Below are 20,843 nucleotides of genomic sequence, written 5' to 3' on the forward strand. Positions count from 1 at the left end.
TCCCGATCAACTCAGGTTGGGTGGGAGGCCCCAGGCCCCTCCCAGCATCCAGAATCAAGCTGCAGTGCATGGTGCTTCTCTGGAGCATGCTGCTGTGTTGCTGGCTTGGTCATCAGGTCCCCGTGTCTCCGGGGGCGCCAGAAGAGGGCGCTCCACCTGCAGGAATCCTGTCCGTGTGTGCTTTGTGGAGACTGCCCTGCCAGGGTGGGCGCCACTCTAGGCCTTTGACTTCTTAATTAGAAAACAAAGACCCCTGGTCAGGGGAGAGAACTGTCCAACTCAGAAGTTCAGAGTTTTGGTGTCCACACACCATGTCAGGATGCCAACCAGGGGTGGACGCTGGCTCTGCTCCTCCGTGAGCACAGCCTCCCTGCCGCTCCCTCCCTCCCTCTCACTAGCTGTGTGGCCTGGGGCAAGCCGCCTCCTCTCTCTGCCCTTCTGTGCCCTCCTGCCTGGGGCCAGGGTTCCAGGGAACAGTGGGAGTGGGGGGTTTGCACCTTGCAAGGTGCACTTCCTGGACTCTTCATTCTGGCTGCCGCCCGAGTGACCCGCCCCCCTCTCCCATGTGTCTGCTGTGTTGCAGCTTTGACAAAAAGGGGGACGTGCACTACCTGATTAAGTGGAAAGACCTGCCCTATGACCAGTGCACCTGGGAGATTGACGACATCGACATTCCCTACTACGACAACCTGAAGCAAGCCTACTGGGGCCACAGGTGGGCCGCTGGGCCGGGCCGTTCCCCAGGGCACGCCTCCTGCAGCCTGAGCTTTGCTCACCTGCACCCCATGCCCTTCCCCAGGGAGCTGATGCTGGGAGAGGACGCCAGGCTGCCCAAGAGGCTGGTCAAGAAGGGGAAGAAGCTCAAGGATGATAAACAGGAGAAGCCACCGGACACACCGATTGTGGATGTGAGCAGGGGACTGGGGGGGGCAGGGCAGCATGGTGGGCCACCAAGGCCTGTCACCCTAGGCTTGGCTGCGGGGCCAGTTATGTTCTCCAGCAGACTCTACCTTGGGCCTTCATGGCCTGTGCAGTCGGGGACTTGCCAGGGGCCCTGCAGTTCAGACCACTAATGCCAGGGGCACCCGATGGGATTGAGGATGACAGGGCCCAGCTCTTCCCTGCAGGGCAGAGCTCATACCCTGGGGTCTTGGTCCCCCAGCCTCAGGAAAAGGGGCAGCTCTTAGGGGATTGAGGCCTTGGCTTCCTGTGCGAGTTGAAATGTGGGTTATCCTTGCTCAGACTGGGGGGAGGGGGTGCAAATAGTCTCTGCTTGGCTCATGAATTTACATTACTTTAGATGAGCTAATTACCAGGGTTTAGATCAAAAAGCCTCTCTAACTTCAGGGGCACCACAACTGTTATGTGAATTACACATCATTCTTACCTGTTCACTGGGAGGAGACCCCCAATTTGCCCCTGGGAGTTTTGCACTTGTCAGAGTGGAAGGTTGACTTTTATTCATTTAGCAAACCTCTCTGGGGTGTCTGCCAGCATCTGGTCCTAGGCTGGCCCTGCGGGGACAAGGGCCCTGGCCCCGTTTCGAGAAGTGCCCATCTCCCAGGGACCCATGGCGTGTACATACAGAACATGGGGGTTTGGCCTGGGACTGTGGGATGCCAGGGCAGTGGAATGGGTCTGGATATCAGGAGGACTTCATGGGGGAGGTGGCTTTGAGCTGCAGGATAAAAGAGGTAAGGAGGGTGATGTTCTGGGTCAAGCAGAAGAAGCACCCTAGGCGTGCATCAAACGAGTGCTGAGTAAATGCCCCCTGTATCCCAGGCACTGTATGGGACTCAGAGGGAGCAGTGCTGATCAGGACCAGCGTAGTGCCCGTAACCTGGGCTCAAAGTCAGAGAACCTAACAATTGGGAAACTGCCCAGATAGGAGTAGCACTGGGCTGCCATGGTAGCACGCAGTGGGAACATCTAAGCCAGGCTAGGAGTCAGGGAGGGCTTCTTGGAGGAAGAGGCGTTCCAGCTGAGACCTGAAGGATGATTAAGTTAGCAGGAATGAGAGAAGTGGGAAGACAATTCCAGGCAGAAGAAACTGTGTGCAGATGGCAGGCTGGGCTCTGGTGGCCCATGATTCAGGGTGTGTCTGAACCTTTGCCTTCCCGGCAGCCCACGGTCAAGTTTGACAAGCAGCCGTGGTACATCGACTCCACGGGTGGCACGCTGCACCCATACCAGCTGGAGGGCCTCAACTGGCTACGCTTCTCCTGGGCCCAGGGCACCGACACCATCCTGGCTGACGAGATGGGTCTGGGCAAGACGGTGCAGACCATCGTCTTCCTCTACTCCCTGTACAAGGAGGTGCGGGCTGGGCGGGCGGTGGGGAGGGGGCCGGCCCTGGCCTTGGGCAGGCAGCCTCACGGCATCTGTCTCCCCATCCAGGGGCACTCCAAGGGTCCCTACCTGGTCAGTGCGCCCCTGTCCACCATTATCAACTGGGAACGTGAGTTTGAGATGTGGGCGCCCGACTTCTATGTGGTCACCTACACGGGGGACAAGGAGAGCCGCTCTGTGATCCGGGAGAACGAGTTCTCCTTCGAGGACAACGCTATTCGCAGTGGGAAGAAAGTGTTCCGCATGAAGGTGAGCACCCCTCTTCCCGGGGGAGGACCCTGGAGAGGTGCCTGGTCTGTCCCGTGGACACAGGGCCCTGAGGTCCATCCCCTCAGGGTCTCTCTGCGCTGGCGACTGTGGGGGCCAGCGGCTGGCAGAGTTACGAGCTGTGTCCGTGTCCTGGGGCTGCTGAAACAAAGCACCACAGACTGGAGGTGGGGGTGTAAAACAGCAGAAACTCACTCTCTCCGAGTTCTGGAACCAAGTCTGAAATCAAGGTGTCGCAGGGTCACGCTCTCTCTGAGGACTCCCAGGGAGGATCCATCCTTCCTGCCTCTTCCAGCCTCTGGGGCTGCAGGCATTCCTTGGCTTGTGGCATCACTCAGGCTGTGCCTTGACTGTCACATGGCAGTCTCCCCTTTGTGTCTGTGTCTCAGGAAGACACCAGTATTGGATTTTAGGGCCCATCCTACTCCATTGTCCTCATCTTAACCAATTACACCTGCAAAGACCCTGGCTCCAAATAAGGTCCCAATCTGCAGTTCTGGGTAGATAGGAATCTTGGGGGGACACGGTTCCACCCTGTACACCAGCTGTGTGACCTCTGGCAAGTCATTCTGTGCCTCCATCTTCTCTGTAAACTGCACATAAGTGATCCACTGCACAGAGCCATGGAGGGTTGAATGAGTAGGCCCTCCCAGACTTCCTGTGTGCATGGCTCACCAGGGGCCTTGCTGAAGGGCAGCTTCCAGTCCAGCAGCTCCAGTGGGGGCCTGAGGCTGCACAAAGTCCCAGACACTTCTGGTCCCCGGACCACACTTGGAGAAGCACTCCGGACAGTGCCTGGCCGCGGCGGGCCCTCGGGAATAGTGCTCAAGCTGTCTGCAGTGCAGGGGCTGGCGGGTGGTGGGTCATCTCCTGGGCTCCTCGGAGTTGCTTACGCAGTTTCTCCACTGGCTCAGAACAGTCGTGGCCCCAGAGATGCCCAGTGACTGTTGAATGAGGGGGTGATTTAGTGATCCCGGAGGTGACTGTGGGCCAGTTAGTCACAGAACGTCGCTGAGCTCACACTGGGGTCCTGCCATAGGCTGGACTCTCCACAGACACAGCTCTTATTTATTTTTAAAACTTGTGGTAAAATACACATAAACATAAAATTGACCATCTTAACCATTTTCAAGTGCATAGTTCAGGGGCATTAAGTACATTCACACCGTTGTACAACCACCACCACCATCCGTCTCCAGAACCCTTTTATCTTGCAAAACCCAAACTCTGTCCCCATTAAACACTCACTCCCCTCCCCCAACCCCTGGCAGCTTCCATTCCGCTCTCTGTCTCTGTGCATTTCGCTACTCTGAATACCTCATAGAGTAGAGTTGCACAGTATTTGTTCTTTTGTGACTGGCTTATTTCACTGAGCATAATGTCCTCAAGGTTAATCCATGCTGTCACATGTGTCAGAATCTCCTTCCTTTTTAAGGCTGAATAATATTCCTTTGTACAAATAGACCACGTGTCATTTATCCATTCCTCTGCCTGTGGGCATTGGGTTGTCTCCACCTTTTGGCTATTGTGGATAATACTGTGAACACAGGTGTGCAAATATTCGTTCAGGTCCCTGTTTTCTCTTCCTTTGGGTCTATGCCATAATTGCTGGAACATATGGTAATTCTCCATGTAATTTTTTGAGGAATAGACTTAGCTCTGTTAATCACAGCATTCCTCCTGTGGACGGCATTGCTCCCTTTTCACAGGTGAAGAGACTGAGGCTGGAGGTTAATTAACTTGACCAAGGTCTAGCTCAAAAGGGCAGGGCTGGGTGCAAACCCAGGCACCGCCTCTAGGCAAAACCTGTGCCCCGAGGCTCCCCTCTGCCCGTCTCTGATCCCTTCCTACGGGGTTGCTGGAGGGCCAGCTTCGTTTGGCTAGGACGGACTCCATCATGTGTGAGGCCCAGTGCAGAACGAAATACAGGAAATGGCTTTTCCTTCTGTGGTCTCTCTCTTGACCTGCCCTGCTATTTTTTTTATTTGCTGATGTTGTGTTTCCTCAGTTGGGGGATACTTGCGGGGTGAGCACCCCCTCCTCCATGCCCAGCCCTGGCAGGGGCGGCAGTGTTCCCTCGTTGGGAAGGGGGCTGAGGAACTGCCCCAGGGAGGGGGGGCCTGTGCTCCGTGCTCCCGGCACACACACCATTGTTCCACGGGCCTTGTCTTACAAAACAGATTCAACAGTAACATTATTAAGAATTTCAAATCAGAACTGCAGAGCACTAAGCCCTAAGTGTGAGGTCTCCTTCTCTATTTGAATCCTGGCTCTGCCATTTGTGGGCCATGGGGACCTGGGGAAGTTATCCAGCCCGAGACCGCATGAGCTGTAGCTGGGGACAGTGACAACATAGCTGGACTGGCTTGTGAGCATGAGAGAAGTGTAAGTGAGGACGAGGCACAGGACCTGCCCCACGCAGCCCGTTCCGTACGTGGCAGCTCTTGCCATTCTGAGTGTAGTGATGGCGGTAGCTCCATTCTCAGAAGCACCTCTCTCGGGGATGGTGAGTGCTCTGGGCCTCGGCTGAACCCTCTGCTCATTGGCCAGTGTCTTCTTCTCAGTCGCAGGGGCTCCCTGGGGTCCCTGGGTGTTCCTGTCCATGTGTCCTCCTCACCTCTGTCTCTGGAGACCTTGACCCGCTTGCCTCCCAGCTCTGTCCCCAAAGGCCCCTCTTTCCCTCCAGAAAGAAGTGCAGATCAAATTCCACGTCCTGCTCACGTCCTACGAGCTAATCACCATTGACCAGGCCATCCTGGGCTCCATCGAGTGGGCCTGCCTCGTGGTGGACGAGGCCCACCGGCTCAAGAACAACCAGTCCAAGGTAGGCGGTGCTGACTGGGCCCGAGCCGCCCTGCGCGGGCTGCCACTGCGCCCCCTCACGGCCCCTGTTCTCCCCTAAGTTCTTCAGGGTCTTGAACAGCTATAAGATCGATTACAAGCTGCTGCTGACGGGGACGCCCCTGCAGAACAACCTGGAGGAGCTGTTCCATCTCCTCAACTTCCTGACTCCAGAGCGGTTCAAGTGAGCCAGCGGGTCTGGCCGAGAAAGTGGGCGGCAGGGCAGCAGGTGGCCAGGGTCCATCCGCGGGGATGCCCGCTGGGCCTGGATTTCTCATCAGTAAAATGGGAGTGTTAGCAGTGCCTACCTCAAATTACCTGCATGGAGGGGATGTGGCACCAGCACAGGCAGAGAACTCTAGAAAAATCCTGACTTTTCCTCAGCTCTGCCCTAGATGACCTCTGGGGTCCTCCAGGGCTCCTGTCGCTGTGCCTACTCCCCTGGCTCATTTCTTTCCCTCCGCAAAGACCTAAAGTGACCACATGGGCAACAGAGGGGGACAAAGACTGAGTGCTGGTCAGCGGAATCTCCTTCCCTGGCCTCCTTGTCTTCACCTAATCCCCATTTTCCTGCTCAGAATGGGGGTTTCAGGTGGGAGTGCTGATTCTGGAATCAGGATATATAGATTAGAGGGTAGTCTGAGCCATATAGCCTTGGGCACCCATCAGCCTCAGTTTTCTTATCTGTAAAATGGGTGAGTGCGTCCGAGAGCTCATGTCCAGGATGGCTTTGTGGCTACAACAGTATTGTGTATGGCTGAGAGCTGTGATGTGTGGGTGACACAGGCAGAGATGGAGACTGAAAGGACACCCAGGGCAGGGATCTAGCCTCAGAGCCCCTGTTTTTCCTGTGACCCTCTGGCAGGTGGCAGGGGGCTGGCTGGCCGCTCCCTCACCACAGTCCTGACTTCCCCTGCAGAGGGGCTTTGGCCTGCTCCCGTCTCCTGCTTTTGTCTCTCATCCGAGCTCTTTGTTGCAGCAACCTGGAGGGTTTCCTGGAGGAGTTTGCTGACATCTCCAAGGAAGACCAGATCAAGAAGCTGCACGACCTGCTGGGGCCGCACATGCTGAGGCGGCTGAAGGCTGATGTGTTCAAGAACATGCCGGCCAAGACCGAGCTCATCGTCCGCGTGGAGCTGAGTCAGATGCAGAAGTGAGTGGGGGCTCGGCCCATGGGGGCCTGCCCTGGAGCAGCCCGCCGCACCCTCCCTGGGCTTGTCTCCTCGGCCACCCTTCCCCAAAGAGCCCCCACCTGGCCTTCCTGGGCCATTTCCCAGGTGGGTGGGAGGGCTCTTCAGCCTTGCTGAGGCCCTTTTGCACACACTTCCTTCTTGAGGCCTTTTTTCCGATTTCAATGACCAGGGTCTTGGGCTGCCTGAGTTCTCCCAGTGTCCCCAGCAACTTGCTCGGTGACTCCAGGCTGTGGCTTCACCTCTCAGGGCTGCCCTTGTCTGTCTGTAAATGGGTGCTTGGCCCCCGCGCCCAGCCTCCCTGCAGAGGCCGGTGTGGGCTGGGTGTGTGCAGCTGCCTCTCCTTGGTGTCCCGCTGCAGGAAGTACTACAAGTTCATCCTCACGCGGAACTTCGAGGCGCTGAACTCCAAGGGGGGCGGGAACCAGGTGTCGCTGCTCAATATCATGATGGACCTGAAGAAGTGTTGCAACCATCCCTACCTCTTCCCGGTGGCTGCCGTGGTAGGTCCCGTGGCTGCTGTGGGAGGACCCGTGGCTGCCGTGGAAGGATCCCTGTGGCCATCGTGTTAAGTGTCCTTGGCTGCCATCGTGCCCCTGGCTGCTGTGGCAGGTGCTCAGGTCATCAGGCCCCAGTCCTTCCTGAGTATGAGGACCTGAAGGTGATGTGGGTCCCCATTGTTCCAGAAGTTTCTGAAAGCCTGCTTCTGTCCACTGCTTAGGCAGGATCTCTCCTTCCGTTGCCCTTCCTTGTGACCCATAAAGTAATGGGGGCAGTGGGTCACCCCAAGGTCCCCCCAGGCCAGGGTTCTGAGGGCTGACCTGGCTGCACTCAATCGCCAAGGGAATCGGGAAGGCCCCGGGGGAGAGACTGGACCCTGGATTATACACCGAGCTCTAGCCCTGTGGTCTCAGGAAAGTTAAGTCCTCTCTGAGCCTCAGTTTTTCCTCTATAAAATGGGACAATAATAGCACTTACCTGGAAGGGTGAGGACCAGACGAGGTGGTACACATAAAATGCCCTCACAGAGAGCCTGGCACATCAGTTCTCAGGAAACGTTAGCCAACGTCATCATCATCTCTGCTCTTCTGGTTCTGATTTAAACCCTCCACAGTTTACCCCTGCCCTCAACAAAAAGGCCAGTGCAGAGTCAGGGGTGGGAGGCCGTGCTCTGGGTGAGCCCACATTGCTCTCATAGCTCTGGCATGGCAGAGGCCTTCTCACTGACCTTCTACCCAACTGGGGTTCAGGGGTCAGCCTTGTTTGGATGGGGCCTACAGTGATTGCGGAGACCAGGCCACATTCCTACTGGGAAAGCTGGCTTAGCAGAATGCTCGCTGTGTCAGTTGTCATTCACTGATGTCTCTGGTCCTGGTGGAGTGCCAGCAGCAGGGAGACAGAGGGCAGGGCCGGCAAGTGTGAGCCCTGCCTGGGACCGTGGTGCTGGGTGTGTATGACCTCTGCCCCTGCTGAGCTTGGCCTGACCCGGGCGTGGGCTTGGTGCTTAGCCCTTGTCCGTTCCTAGGGGGCCTCTTTGGTGCAGAGCCATAGAGGAGAGGGTGCCCCCCCCATGCCCCACCTTCTGCCGTGTCTACAGGAGGCCCCTGTCTTGCCCAATGGCTCCTATGATGGCAACTCCCTGGTCAAGTCTTCAGGGAAGCTAATGCTGCTCCAGAAGATGCTCAAAAAACTGCGGGATGAAGGGCATCGTGTGCTCATCTTCTCCCAGGTGAGTTACTGCCAGGTGGCTGCCTGGCCTCTCCCAGCTCCAATTCCACCCCCCGCAGAGGGCCTTCTGCCCCTGGTGGCTGAGGGCACCACCTGCTGGCAGCCCCTCAGGGCTGGTGCTGTTTCCTTGTGTGTTGCATGTCAGGTCATTCCTCGGTGCCCTGGCATGACACAGCCAAGGAAAGCTGGCTGGGTGCCAAGCTCAAGGCACTCAGGCCACACTGGTTATACAAACCACCTGCCTCTTAGGGTGTGCTCCTGAAGCAGTGTAGAGCCTGCCTTCGTGTCCTGGCTGGTATGATAGCCCCACCCCTCACGTCTGCAGTCTGGCTTCTCGTGAACATAGGGCCCTGGAGTTGGTTTGGGAAGAGCCTTGAGGTGGGGGCCGCTCCAGGGGGCCCTCTCTCCAGCCCAGTCCTGAAGTTTGCATTTCCAGCATTGCATTTGGTTGGTCAGAGGCAGGGCTAGCAGCTGTTAAGGTTTGTGCATCTGTGCACTCAGTGTTCCTTCATCCCTTCATACATCAGGCTCTGTGCTAGGCACGGGAGGAGGCATGGCCCTGTCCTCAAGACACTCATAGTCTATATGGGAGTCAGGGTAAAGAGACAGTTATCTGACCCTGTGGTTAGTTTTGTGACAGAGGTCACAGTTGATGGTCCTGTAGGGTCCTGGTGCTAACAATGCTTCCTTATGGGGTGACTGGCTCAAAGCCAGAGGCTGGGATGTGGCTCCTGTGTGCACAAAAGTCAACTGGAAACAGCTGCTGCCACGAGCAGCCCTGAGCCCACCCTCGGCCTGTAGCAGGCCAAGGAATCTGGGGAAAGCTGACCAAGGCTGAGACTGTTGGCTGGCCTGAAGATGAGATCCACAGTGCCCCCAACCCCTTTGCCAACATAAGACATGATTCTGGGCTGAGGCCTCGAGGGACGAAGTAGAGGGAACTGTACAACCCCTAGAAATGAGCACAGAGGGAAAGTCGCAGACAGAACCCTCCCATCCAAAAGGACCCTACAAACCCAATTCCAAAACTCATGGCAAAATCGAATGTAAAGACATCCCACAAAACATTAAGTAGAACCCAAATTAAATGAATAATAGAAAAAGACTTTATATAAACATGCTGCCTGGGACCCACCTGTCTCCTCACTCAGCAGGGTGCTCTGTCCTCCCCCACCTGTCGTGACGTCCCTGCCCATGGCCCTGGTGGGGGGGCCTTGCTCTTTGGCAGCCCCTCAGGCAAACCATGTCCCTTGCAGATGACCAAGATGTTGGACCTCCTCGAGGACTTCCTGGAGTATGAGGGTTACAAGTACGAGCGGATTGATGGTGGCATCACAGGAGGCCTCCGGCAAGAGGCGATCGACAGATTCAACGGTATCCCACCTTACCGAGGGGTTTTTGAATGGGACCTCATGAAAGCGGACCCGTGCTTAGGTCCTAAAAGCTGCCCCTTAGTTTTATGCTAAAAGGAGTTCATTCCATGGAACCTTCAGAGGGCCAGCAGGGTGCTAAGGGGCCCAGGTAATGACACCTGCTCAGAACTGAAGCACAAGGAGAAAGGCAGAGGGGGAGAGAGGTATCACCTCTGTTATTAATGAAGCTGGTGCCAAGGGGCTGGCTGCTCCTGTGGGCTTCTCATATTGACACCAGATAAACCACTAGTAACAAGTGGTGTAGGACAGAGCTGAGTGCAAGCTCCCTGTAGGCCTAGAGGACTGAGAGAGGAAGAGGCAAGGCTACACTCCCACACTTGCCAGTCTGCTCTTTGAGGGCGGAGAGGCCAGCAGCGAGCTCTTAGTGAAGGAAGCATGTGCAGTGGGGAAGTGTCAGCTGGACCGGTGCCTCTTCAGTGGCACATTTGCAGCAGTTAGCCCCGGGCTCTTTCCCTGGGGCTCGTGGCCTTTTCCTGGCATCCACCCTCAGAACAGGGCTGGGGCCCCACTGCCCAAATGCCCCAAGCAGCAATTTCTGTTGCCCACTTATGTCAGATGTAAAGCAAGTACAACACATCTAGACATGGCCCCGGCCACACATGCAAGCAGGAGTGGCTGAAGCTTCGGGCAGATCGGGACCTGTTTGTAGCTCTAGTGGGTGCTGTGGTCAGTCCCAGGTCACTTAATGAAGGGCCCCGATGGGCCTCAAAACCAGTCAGAATTGTGTGGGGCGGCCCGGGCCCTGGAGCTGTGACCCTGAGTGGTCCTGGCCGCCTTGACGGCATCATGGGCTGGGGGAGCCGGGAGGGCTCAGAGGACCTAGCTCTCCAGGGCCTCATCAGGGGCTCTGTCCGTATTTACTGACTGCAGTGTGGTTTTTGCTCATCTGGCCTTAGGAAGTTGACTTCCTTCTCATTCTGGCTCTTCCTGTTGGGCCAGGGCTCAGAGCCCAGCTGGCTAAGTGGGGCTCAGGTGGGCTGCTGTCCCCACACTGGACTCAGGCCCCCTCTGGCTTCACTGAGTGCAGGTTTGGCCCTTGTCTGTAATGGGGTTACAGTTCATACCCCTGCTTTCCACTTGTCTCCCCTCCTGCCCTCCTGTCTGCCGTCCACCTCTCCCCACCCCCACCTCTCTGGGTTTGCCCCTTACCCACCCCTCTTCTTCAGCCCCTGGGGCCCAGCAGTTCTGCTTCCTCCTCTCAACCCGGGCGGGCGGCCTGGGCATCAACCTGGCCACGGCAGACACAGTTATCATCTACGACTCAGACTGGAATCCGCACAATGACATCCAGGTCTGTGGCTCTGACACCGAAACCCCCTGGGCTCCTCACCGCCCCTAGTTCTGTGGGCCTCACCCGCCCAATGTCTCAGGACTTCACCTTCTCCTGGGCCAGCCCCGGGGATTCTCAACCCCAAGATGAGCCTTGGGAGGTGAGTGGAGGCTTTGCCTGCCCCTCTAGCGCCTTATTGTACAAAGGAGGAAACAGGCCCAGAGAGGGCAGGGGATGTGTCCAAGGACACACAGCAATCTGGTCTCTGTCCCATCACCCTCAGGACCAAGACTATGGAGGGGAGCAGGATGAGGGAGTCAGTCCTGAGACACTGGGGGGGTCAGTTTGGGAGGGGACAAGGAGAACAGAGTGGGGGGACAAGGCCTGTTGGAGGCTTGGGAGAGGGAGAGATGGAGGAGGGGGCAAATGAAGCTGATGAGGGAGGATGGGAAGGTTGGGGGGCTAGAGGTTGTGGGAGCAGAGATATACTCTGATGTCCCCTGGCCACCCCACTTGGGGCTGGGACACACACACACACATATTGAACACTCACGCTCTTAGGGGGAACACAAACATATCTCAGGCACAGGTGTGTGCATCTATGCCCAGTCACCCACACAGATAATTACATTGAGTCACATCGTGCAGGGACCCACTGCACAGGGCCTCAGGCATGTCCTCGTCACACAGGGCAGCTTCCGGGCCTCGCAGCCCTCGCATGGTGGCTGTGTGTCTACAACACGTGGGCTTGCAGTCCCATTACTGGCTCACTCCCAAGGAGGTGCAGCCCCCGTCTCCCCATCACCACCGTGAGTCCCATGTGCCTTTGTTACATCCAGCCCACTGCCCCTCACAGCCCCCTGCACACCTGCACAGGAGCCCAGGCCCACATGAGACTACACACAGTCAGGAAGTGAGCACAGCGAGCCTGGTGCGTGCCCATCTGCACACAGTCTGCGGCCCATCCCACGCAGAACACGCTCACGAGCACACTGGCACGCCCCCACCCCCCATGTGGCGCCTGGCCCTGGGCCCCAGCCCTCGGTGGCGCCCTGAGTGCTGAGCTGCAGGTCACCTCCAGGCCTTCAGCCGAGCCCACCGCATCGGGCAGAACAAGAAGGTGATGATTTACCGCTTCGTGACGCGGGCCTCAGTGGAGGAGCGCATCACGCAGGTGGCCAAGCGCAAGATGATGCTGACGCACCTGGTGGTGCGGCCTGGCCTCGGCTCCAAGTCGGGCTCCATGACCAAGCAGGAGCTGGACGACATCCTGAAGTTTGGCACAGAGGAGCTCTTCAAGGACGACGTGGAGGGTGGGTGTCCAGGGCCACAGAATGTGGGGGAGCTGCTTCAGACACCCCACCCCAGGGCCTGCCCCAGCCCCCAGCCTCTCTCGTCTGCTCCTGCCTCCCTGACTGCTGGCCAGGGTGGGCAGGGCCAGGGCGGTGACTCGGTGCTGCCCCCCAGCCCTGCAGCCCCTCCGCCTCTGCCTTACAGGTATGATGTCCCAGGGCCAGAGGCCCATCACGCCCATCCCTGATGTCCAGTCCTCCAAAGGGGGCGCGCTGGCTGCCAGCATGAAGAAAAAGCACGGCAGCACCCCGCCAGGTAGGGGCCAGTCCAGCCCCCAGTTCCTCCTGTGCGTTGGCGGCTGCCCCTGGAGAGGAAGGGGTTCCCCTCACTCTGCTTCACCCGCTTGTGTTTTTGGGCTTCGTTGCCCACCCCCCTGGACTCCCACTTGCTTGCCGGTGGACGGCCGTGGGTGGGCAGTGGGGTTGTTACGTGTGGCTTCCGCACTCGGGTCACCATGCTTCTCTGCTGCAGCCCCTGTCAGCGACTGGGAAGAACCATGGTCAGCAGTCTGTCCCGGTGGGACCCCCCGACCCCCTCTGTTCCCCCACTCTGCACCCTGTCTGCCCCCAGGTGACAACAAGGACGTGGAGGACAGCAGTGTGATCCACTATGACGACGCGGCCATCTCCAAGCTGCTGGACCGGAATCAGGATGCCACGGACGACACGGAGCTGCAGAACATGAACGAGTACTTGAGCTCCTTCAAAGTGGCGCAGTACGTGGTGCGCGAGGAGGACGGCGTGGTAAGCCCTGGGCCCCGCCCCGCTCCGTCCCGCCCCGCCCCGCGCGGCTCCAGCCCCGCCCCCGCCCCGCCCCCACCACAATCCGCTGATCCTCTTGCATACAGCCCTGTCCAGGGGTCTGGCATTCAAGCCCTTCCCAGCCCTGCCCAGTGCCCCTCCGCTCTGTGCCTCAGGGCCTGTATCAGGCCCCCCCACACTCCATCTTCCAGGACACGCCTGCGCTCCACCCACTGCACCTTTTTCCTTTTCCACCCCCAAAGCCCCATTGTCCCCCAAAGCCAGGGGTCTCTCCCAGGGGGCCTTCTCCACTTCCTCCTCAGCTTCCACGCAGACCCTGGGTGCTAATTGATCTTTTGTGTGCCGGTTCTCCTTTTGAAACCGGGAGTCCCCTGAAGGCAGGGGTGGGGCTTATTCCACTCTGTACCCCAGTGCCTGCACAAGGCCAGGAAATACTTGGGGAGTGAATGAATGAATGAATGAATGACTGTGACAGGGGCAGGAAGAGGGAGGCAGCTGGCACTGGGGTGACCAGGGAAGGCTTCCTGGAATAGGCAGGCTTTTCAGTTTGTTCTTGAGCCCCTAGAAGGTGAGGTGTGGTGGAATTAGCATGAGGCTTCCCTGGGGGAAGAGACGCCCACCAGCTGGCCCCCCATTATTGAGTCCCTTGGCTCCTGTGTCCCAGGAGGAGGTGGAGCGGGAGATCATCAAGCAGGAGGAGAACGTGGACCCCGACTATTGGGAGAAGCTGCTCCGGCATCACTACGAGCAGCAGCAGGAGGACCTGGCCCGCAACCTGGGCAAAGGCAAGCGCATCCGCAAGCAAGTGAACTACAACGACGCCTCCCAGGAGGACCAGGGTGAGTGTGCAGGCTCGGGAGGGCTGCGTGGTGCCCGGGGGCCAGGGCCTGGTGGGCAGGATTCTGGCCTGTTGGAGAGGGCATCGCATGGCAGGAAGCCCTGGGGGCAGGACAGCAGGAGCTGTGGGGGAACAGCCTGAGCTGGGACGTTTCCTGGAGAAGGGTGCTTGGGGACAGGTGTGGGGTGTTGGGTGTTTGGGGGACAAGGTGGGTAGTGGTCCAGTGACTTCACTGCCAGGGTGTCACCTTGTGCAAGCCTCAGTTTCCCCCTCTGTAGAACACGGATGAGGTAGTCTAATGCCGTGGGAAATAGTGTCAGGTTGGTGGGATTATTAAGTGAGCTCACGGGAAGAAGTACTACGTGGTGGCCATTTTCATTGTCACTGCTTTTGGGCTGGGGTGTGGGGCCTTGGCGTGGCCCAGAGTGTGGAGGCCTCGGGGTGGGCTTCTGCTTGCACAGCTCATTCTGCACCCCTCTGCCGGGCCCCCCAGAGTGGCAGGACGAGCTCTCGGACAATCAGTCTGAATATTCCATTGGCTCTGAGGATGAGGACGAGGACTTTGAGGAAAGGCCGGAAGGGCAGAGTGAGTCTCAGCGCTGGTGACCATGGGCTGGGGCCCAGGCCATGTGTCGGGGAGCTAATGGCCAGCGGGGTACCCCCGGGGGCATCAGGACAGGTTCGAGGGCGGCTTTGGAGATCATCCTGAGGGGTCCCACTGTCCTGGGGGAGTTGGTGGATGGGATGGGGGCAGGATGCTCTGGGCCCCTCTGAAAGGCTGTGGCGGGACTGCTCCCCAGGTGGTCGGCGACAATCCAGGAGGCAGCTGAAGAGTGACAGGGACAAGCCCCTGCCACCTCTTCTTGCCCGCGTTGGTGGCAACATCGAGGTGGGGCCCAGTTGCACCCCCACATTCCACCTCCCCTTCCTGATTTATCTTGTCCCCCTCAGACAGAGAGCTCACCCCTGCTGCTACCCCTGGGGTATGGAGAACAGTCAGGAGGCGGGAGGGCTGGGTCCTGCCCAGGGTCACATGCCAGGTAGAGGTGGGGCTGAGACAGATGCGGGGTCTGGGCGCCACCTTCTGTGTCCTGTCCGAGCTGGAGGCGCCTGCCCTCTCTGTGTCCCCTCCCTGCCTCCTCCCCTTATCCCTGAGTTCTCTGCCCCCCACCCGCTCCCTGCCCTGCCCAGGTGCTGGGCTTCAATGCCCGACAGCGGAAGGCGTTTCTGAATGCCATCATGCGCTGGGGCATGCCCCCCCAGGACGCTTTCAACTCCCACTGGCTGGTGCGGGACCTTCGAGGAAAGAGCGAGAAGGAATTTAGGTAAAGGGGCGGAGTTGGTGGCCCAGGGTGTGGCCGCCCACCCCAGAGTGGGCAGGCTCCAGATGTGCGAGCCAGCACGACGGGCAGTGTTTCTGCTCCCACCAGGCTATGGGCATCTGGAGAATTCACTGCCATCTGGTCCTTGGGGGCTGGGGTCCAGGCCTGGGCAGGGCTGATTTACAGAAAACGCTGGGTAGCCACCTCTGCCAGGGCAGCTGGTGTGAACGGGGGCAAGAAGGATCTGGGTTACCCAGGGCAAAGGCCGTCCTAAGAGGTTCCCCTGCCAGGGGAGGCCCCCTCTGTCCTTCCCTGGGGGCCTCAGGCAGCAGGCTTGGTTGGGAGGCAGGTGATGGATGATAATCCCAGCCAGGAGGTCCCTGGGGGTCCTGCCAGCCCTCATAGAGGGTCCTTGCCCCCCAACTCCCTGAGCCCCAGTCCCCCCCCACCCCAGAGCCTATGTGTCCCTCTTCATGCGGCACCTGTGTGAGCCGGGGGCTGATGGCGCGGAGACCTTCGCGGACGGCGTGCCCCGGGAGGGCCTCTCGCGGCAGCATGTCCTCACCCGCATCGGAGTCATGTCACTAGTTAGGAAGAAGGTGGGTGAGTCGGCCTTATCTGGGCCTTCCCTGGCACATTCCCGCGGCCCTGGCGTGCTCCTGCAGGGGGTCAGTGGGCAGAGGACAAGTGCTGGGCCACACAGCTGCCCGGGGTCTGAGCCAGGCCAGAGGGATGGCCCCCAATGCCTCTCTGGATGGGGGTTGGGGGGGAGGGGCTGGAGGCCAGGATGACGGGCCACAAGGCAGAGGACATGGAAACGGATTGGGGTGGGGTCTGGAATATGGGTTGTGGTCAAAAGTACATCTGGCTTGGCCAGCCTCATGCAGAGGTGGCATCTACCCCAAGCCTGGGACACCCCCAGTCCCACTGGCAGCTCTGAGGCCCTCACAGCTGAACTGTGACCACTTTCCTCCTTCCTACCCTCCCACTGGACCAGGTTCAGGAGTTTGAGCACGTCAATGGGAAGTATAGCACCCCGGACTTGATTCCTGAGGGACCCGAGGGCAAGAAGCCGGGCGAGGTCATCTCCTCGGATCCCAACACGCCAGTGCCTGCCAGCCCTGCTCACCTCTTGCCCACCCCACTGGGCCTGCCAGGTCTGGACTCGGACAAGTGGGGCCTGGCACCTGGGTCATGGGAGGCGGCACGGCCCTAGGAGACCCTGAGTCCTCTGCACACCCCGCAAAGGATAGGCTCCCTTCCCCCTGGAGCTTCTGCCTGCAGAAGTGCTGCTCTGCTGAGACTTTTTCTTTTCAGTGACAGCTTTGAGATATTATTCATGTACCACAACATTCAGTCTTTGAAAGTGTACTATTCGGTGGTTTCTGGTATATTCACAGGAATGTGCTGCCATTGCTTCTATCTAATTCCAGAACATTTTCCTCACCCCCCAAAGACACATGTACCTGTTAGCGGTCACTCCCCATATCTCCTCTCCCCAGCCCCCAAGGCCCTGGCAACCACTAATCTACTTTCTGTGTCTACGAATTTGTCTGTTCTGGGCATTTCATGTAAATGAAATAATATAATACCGTGTTTCCCTGAAAATAAGACTGGGTCTTACATTAATTTTTGCTCCAAAAGACACATTAGGGCTTCTGTTCAAGGGATGTCCTCCTGAAAAATCATGCTAGGGCTTATTATTTTCCAGTTAGGTCTTATTTTCGGGGAAACATGGTAGCTGGTCTTTGTGACTGGCTTCTGTTACTCAGCACCATGTTTTCAAGGTCCGTCCGTGTTGGAGTGTGTGTCAGTGCTGCGTTCCTTTTTATGGCTGAGTAACATTCCATTTTGTGTGTATACCACGTTTTGTTCGTCCGTTCATCAGCTGATGGGTTTGGGGTTGTTTCTTCTTTCTGGCTCTTGTGAATAATGTTGCTATGAACATTGGTGTTCAAGTTTTTATGTGGACGTGGGTTTTCTTTTCTCTTGGGTCAGTAGCGAGGAGTGGAATTGCTGGGTCACACGGTATAACTTTTTGAGGAACTGCCAAACTGGTTTTCACAGTGACCACACCATTTTACTGTCTCAGTGTCTGAGGGTTCCAGTTTCTCCACATCTTCTCCAGCACTTGTGATCTTGACTTTTTGCTTCAGGCCATCTTAGTGGGTAGGAAGTGGTTCTCATTGTGGTTTGGCTTTGCATTTTTCTGAAGGCGGAGGCAGTGAGCATCTTCCAGTGTACAAACGGGCCATTCAGACATCTTTGGAGAAAGGTCTTTTCAAATCTTTCGCCCATCTTTAATTGGGTTATTTGTCTCCAAGTGTCTTATTAGTGACCCATGTATTTATATGGGCAAAGGACCTCTCTGGCTGGGGCAGACCTACCTCCACCAGGTGACAGGTGAGGCCCTGAGAGGTTTGGAGCCTCAGAGGGCATCCTGCTTCTGGGCACAGTATGCCCTCTGGAGGTGGGCACTCCTGGGTTTGCTTCCCGGCCCTCCCTGTGTAACCTCGGGCAAGTCATACCCTGTAAGCCCTATTTTCTTTTCTGTGATATGGGTGGGATAGTGCCGACCTTCCAGGGCTACTTGGAGCACACGAGTCATTGGCACTGGCAGTGAGTTGGGAACTGGTTTGGGGTGGAGGAGACACATGGCCAATCAGCTGGCCTGAAAGTCGGCTCACCCGGGATCCTGCCTCCCAGTCCAGGCCTGCACCCATCTCGCTTCCAGACGGGAGGCCCCCTGGGTGTCCAGCCTTGTCCTGTCAGCCCTTGCTTTGGCCTCATTGGGGCCAAGGTCCTCCAAGGATCCCCACATTGCAGGCCTTGTTTCGGGTCTCTGGCTCACCTGGGGGTTCTGTCCTTCTCCTGGAGGTGCCTGGCCCAGACGGGGCCTCCTGAAGGCCAGACCCTACCTGTCCTCTCTGGCATCCACTTCCTGCCCTCTCCCTGATCCCTGCCTGAGCCCAACTGTCTCACCTCTTCCTTGATCTTTCAGACAAAATGGAAACCCAGCTGGGCTACATGGATGAGAAGGAGCTGGGGGTGCAGAAGCCAAAGAAGCCCCCAGAAATCCAGGTCTGGAAGATGCTGGTATTTGGGTCCATGGTGGATGTGGGGCGGGGTTTGGGTCTGGGAGCCTTCTCAGGTCTCACCCAGAACTTCTGGCTTCAAGTTTAGACCTCGGGGTCTGGGGATACAGATTAGAAGCAACGATGGGAACCAGGAGAGTGGGTCCCCAGCCCAGTGCCGGTTCCCTGCCTTTCATTCCTATTGCGGCCCCAGGCCCTGCAACTCCCCTAGCCTGTCTTCCGTAGGTCCTGCCAACTGCCCTGGACAGAGTGGACGGTGAGGACAAGCACGAGAGCTCAGAAGGCCAGGAGAGGGCCCGAGAGGAGCGACTGCAGGAGATGGACAAGGCCCAGCTGTCCCCAGAGCAGCTGCCAAAAGGTGCGGGCTTTCCTCGGGCATCCACCCAAATGTAGTCTCTGCCCTCCTCAGCCTTGGGCCAGGGAAGGCTGGCCAGGCTGTGCCTCATTCCATCTCCCCCTGGCTGAGTGGGGGACTGTGCACTGCTCTGTCCTAGCACCAGAGGCCCCAGGATGAGGGGAGAGCCAGGGACTGAGCTCTCCGCTGTCACTTTTCCCAGGTACACAGTTTGCAGGTTAGTGGGCTTTCTTTTTCTTAGTGATTTCTAACTCAGTTTGCATTGTGGTCTGGAAACGTGAGTCTGTATGAGACTGTTGCTATATGATATTGTCAAAAATCTGCTTTCTGGCTTAATGTGGTCAGATTTTGTAAATGCTCAGGTGTGCTTGAAAGAACACCTGTTCTCTAATTTTGGGGTGTAAGGTTCCAAATATATGTAAGGTTCCAAATATGGGCATTAGATAATGCTTGCTAATTATGTTCAAATATTTTATATACTTACTCATTTTTGATTTGCATTGTTCAGTCATGTCTGAGAGACTTGTGTTAAAATCTCTCACTATGGTTGTGGATTAGTCTCATTCTCCTTGTAAAGCCAGATTTTGCTTCATATTGTTTGAGACTAGGTTGTGAGGTGCATATTGGTTCAGGATTTTTATATTTTTCTGAAGAAGTGTGCCTCTAATTATTATGTAATGACCTTCTTTTCCCTCCTGATACTTTTTACTTTAAGGTTTATTTAGGCTGATTTGGATTAATCTTACTTTTGTTTGGTATACACTCAGTATATGTTTCTAGCCCTATAGTTAAAAAAAGTATATATATATATATTATATTGTATTATATTATATTATGTTATATTAACTTTATTATTATATAATTCATATACCGTACACTTGACCCATTTAAAATGTACCATTCAATTGTTTTTAGTATATTCACAGAGTTGTGTAACCATCAGCAAAATGAATTTTAGAACATTTCCATCACTCCCAAAAGAAACCCCGTACCCACTAGCAGTCATTCTCCATTTCCTCCTCCCGCCAGCCCCTGGAAACAGTAATCTACTTTCTGTCTCTATGGATTTGCCTATTCTGGACATTTCATATAGATGGAATTGTAAAATATATGTCCTTTTTTATCTGGCTACTCTCCCTTAGCATAATGTTTTCAAGGTTCATCCATGGTGTGGCATGTATTGGTACTTCATTTCTTTTTATGGTGGAATAACCTTCTATTGTATGGCTATACCACATTTTATTTATCCATTTGTCAGCTGATGGACATTTGGGTTGTTTCTGAGTTTTTGGCTATTTTGAGTAATGCTTCTGTGAACGTTTATGTACATGTTTTTGTGTGGACATAGGTTTCAGTTCTTCGGGTATATACCTAGAAGTGGGATTGTTGGATTGTATGGTGACTCTATGTTCAATATTTTGATTGTTTTCTATAGCAGCTGCACTATAGCAGTTTTACATTCTCATCAGCAATGTGTGAGGGTCCAATTTCTCAACATTCTCGCCAACACTTATTATCTGTCTTTTTTATTATAACCATCCTAGTGGTTGAGAAGTGGTATCTCATTGTGGTTTTGATTTGTATTTCCCTTATGCATAAAGATGTTGAATATCTTTTCATGTGCTGATTGGCCATTTGTGTATGTCTTTGTTGGAAAAATGTCTTTTCAGATCTTTTGCCCATTTTTAAATTAGACTATTTGTCTTTTCAGTTTTGAGTTGTAAGAGTTCTTTATAAATACATGTATCTTATCAGAGATATGATTTGCAAGTATTTTCTTCCATTCCTTCACCTATAATTTATCTATGTAATAATGTTATAGGGATATCGCTTGTAAACAGTTTGTTATTTTTAATCATAGAATCTCTACTTTTTAGCTGGCAAGTTTAATCTCTTTACATTTATTGTAATAGCTGAATATTTGGATAAATTTTTACTGTCTTATTTTGTGCTTTATATTATTACCCTTTCCTTTTCTTTTTCCCCCCCCTTTTCCTGCCATCTCTTGGATTGATCAAATTCTCTTTATATTTACCTTTTC

At 55.8% G+C, this 20,843-nt stretch overlaps 1 protein-coding gene across 3 annotated transcripts in view; it reads left to right on the top strand.

Moving 5' to 3' along the window:
- CHD5 (chromodomain helicase DNA binding protein 5) overlaps positions 1-20,843 on the top strand; it is a 61,918-nt gene that overhangs the window by 28,907 nt on the left and 12,168 nt on the right. For 2 of the 3 annotated variants that reach the window (XM_019746694.2, XM_019746695.2), the window contains exons 12-33: positions 584-715; positions 800-908; positions 2,125-2,316; positions 2,398-2,598; positions 5,303-5,440; positions 5,520-5,641; positions 6,437-6,610; positions 7,009-7,150; positions 8,245-8,376; positions 9,632-9,749; positions 10,975-11,099; positions 12,160-12,391; positions 12,576-12,686; positions 13,002-13,174; positions 13,857-14,031; positions 14,524-14,616; positions 14,831-14,919; positions 15,222-15,355; positions 15,807-15,951; positions 16,350-16,509; positions 18,354-18,433; positions 18,673-18,805. In XM_019746694.2, the coding sequence (XP_019602253.1) occupies positions 584-715; positions 800-908; positions 2,125-2,316; positions 2,398-2,598; positions 5,303-5,440; positions 5,520-5,641; positions 6,437-6,610; positions 7,009-7,150; positions 8,245-8,376; positions 9,632-9,749; positions 10,975-11,099; positions 12,160-12,391; positions 12,576-12,686; positions 13,002-13,174; positions 13,857-14,031; positions 14,524-14,616; positions 14,831-14,919; positions 15,222-15,355; positions 15,807-15,951; positions 16,350-16,509; positions 18,354-18,433; positions 18,673-18,805 (3,110 nt within the window). The remainder of the gene's footprint in view (positions 1-583; positions 716-799; positions 909-2,124; positions 2,317-2,397; positions 2,599-5,302; positions 5,441-5,519; positions 5,642-6,436; positions 6,611-7,008; positions 7,151-8,244; positions 8,377-9,631; positions 9,750-10,974; positions 11,100-12,159; positions 12,392-12,575; positions 12,687-13,001; positions 13,175-13,856; positions 14,032-14,523; positions 14,617-14,830; positions 14,920-15,221; positions 15,356-15,806; positions 15,952-16,349; positions 16,510-18,353; positions 18,434-18,672; positions 18,806-20,843) is intronic. The other variant, XM_074334185.1, reaches the window with a different exon arrangement.

The sequence above is a fragment of the Rhinolophus sinicus genome, linkage group LG06 (genome assembly GCF_036562045.2).
Source record: "Rhinolophus sinicus isolate RSC01 linkage group LG06, ASM3656204v1, whole genome shotgun sequence".
Lineage (NCBI taxonomy): Eukaryota > Metazoa > Chordata > Mammalia > Chiroptera > Rhinolophidae > Rhinolophus > Rhinolophus sinicus.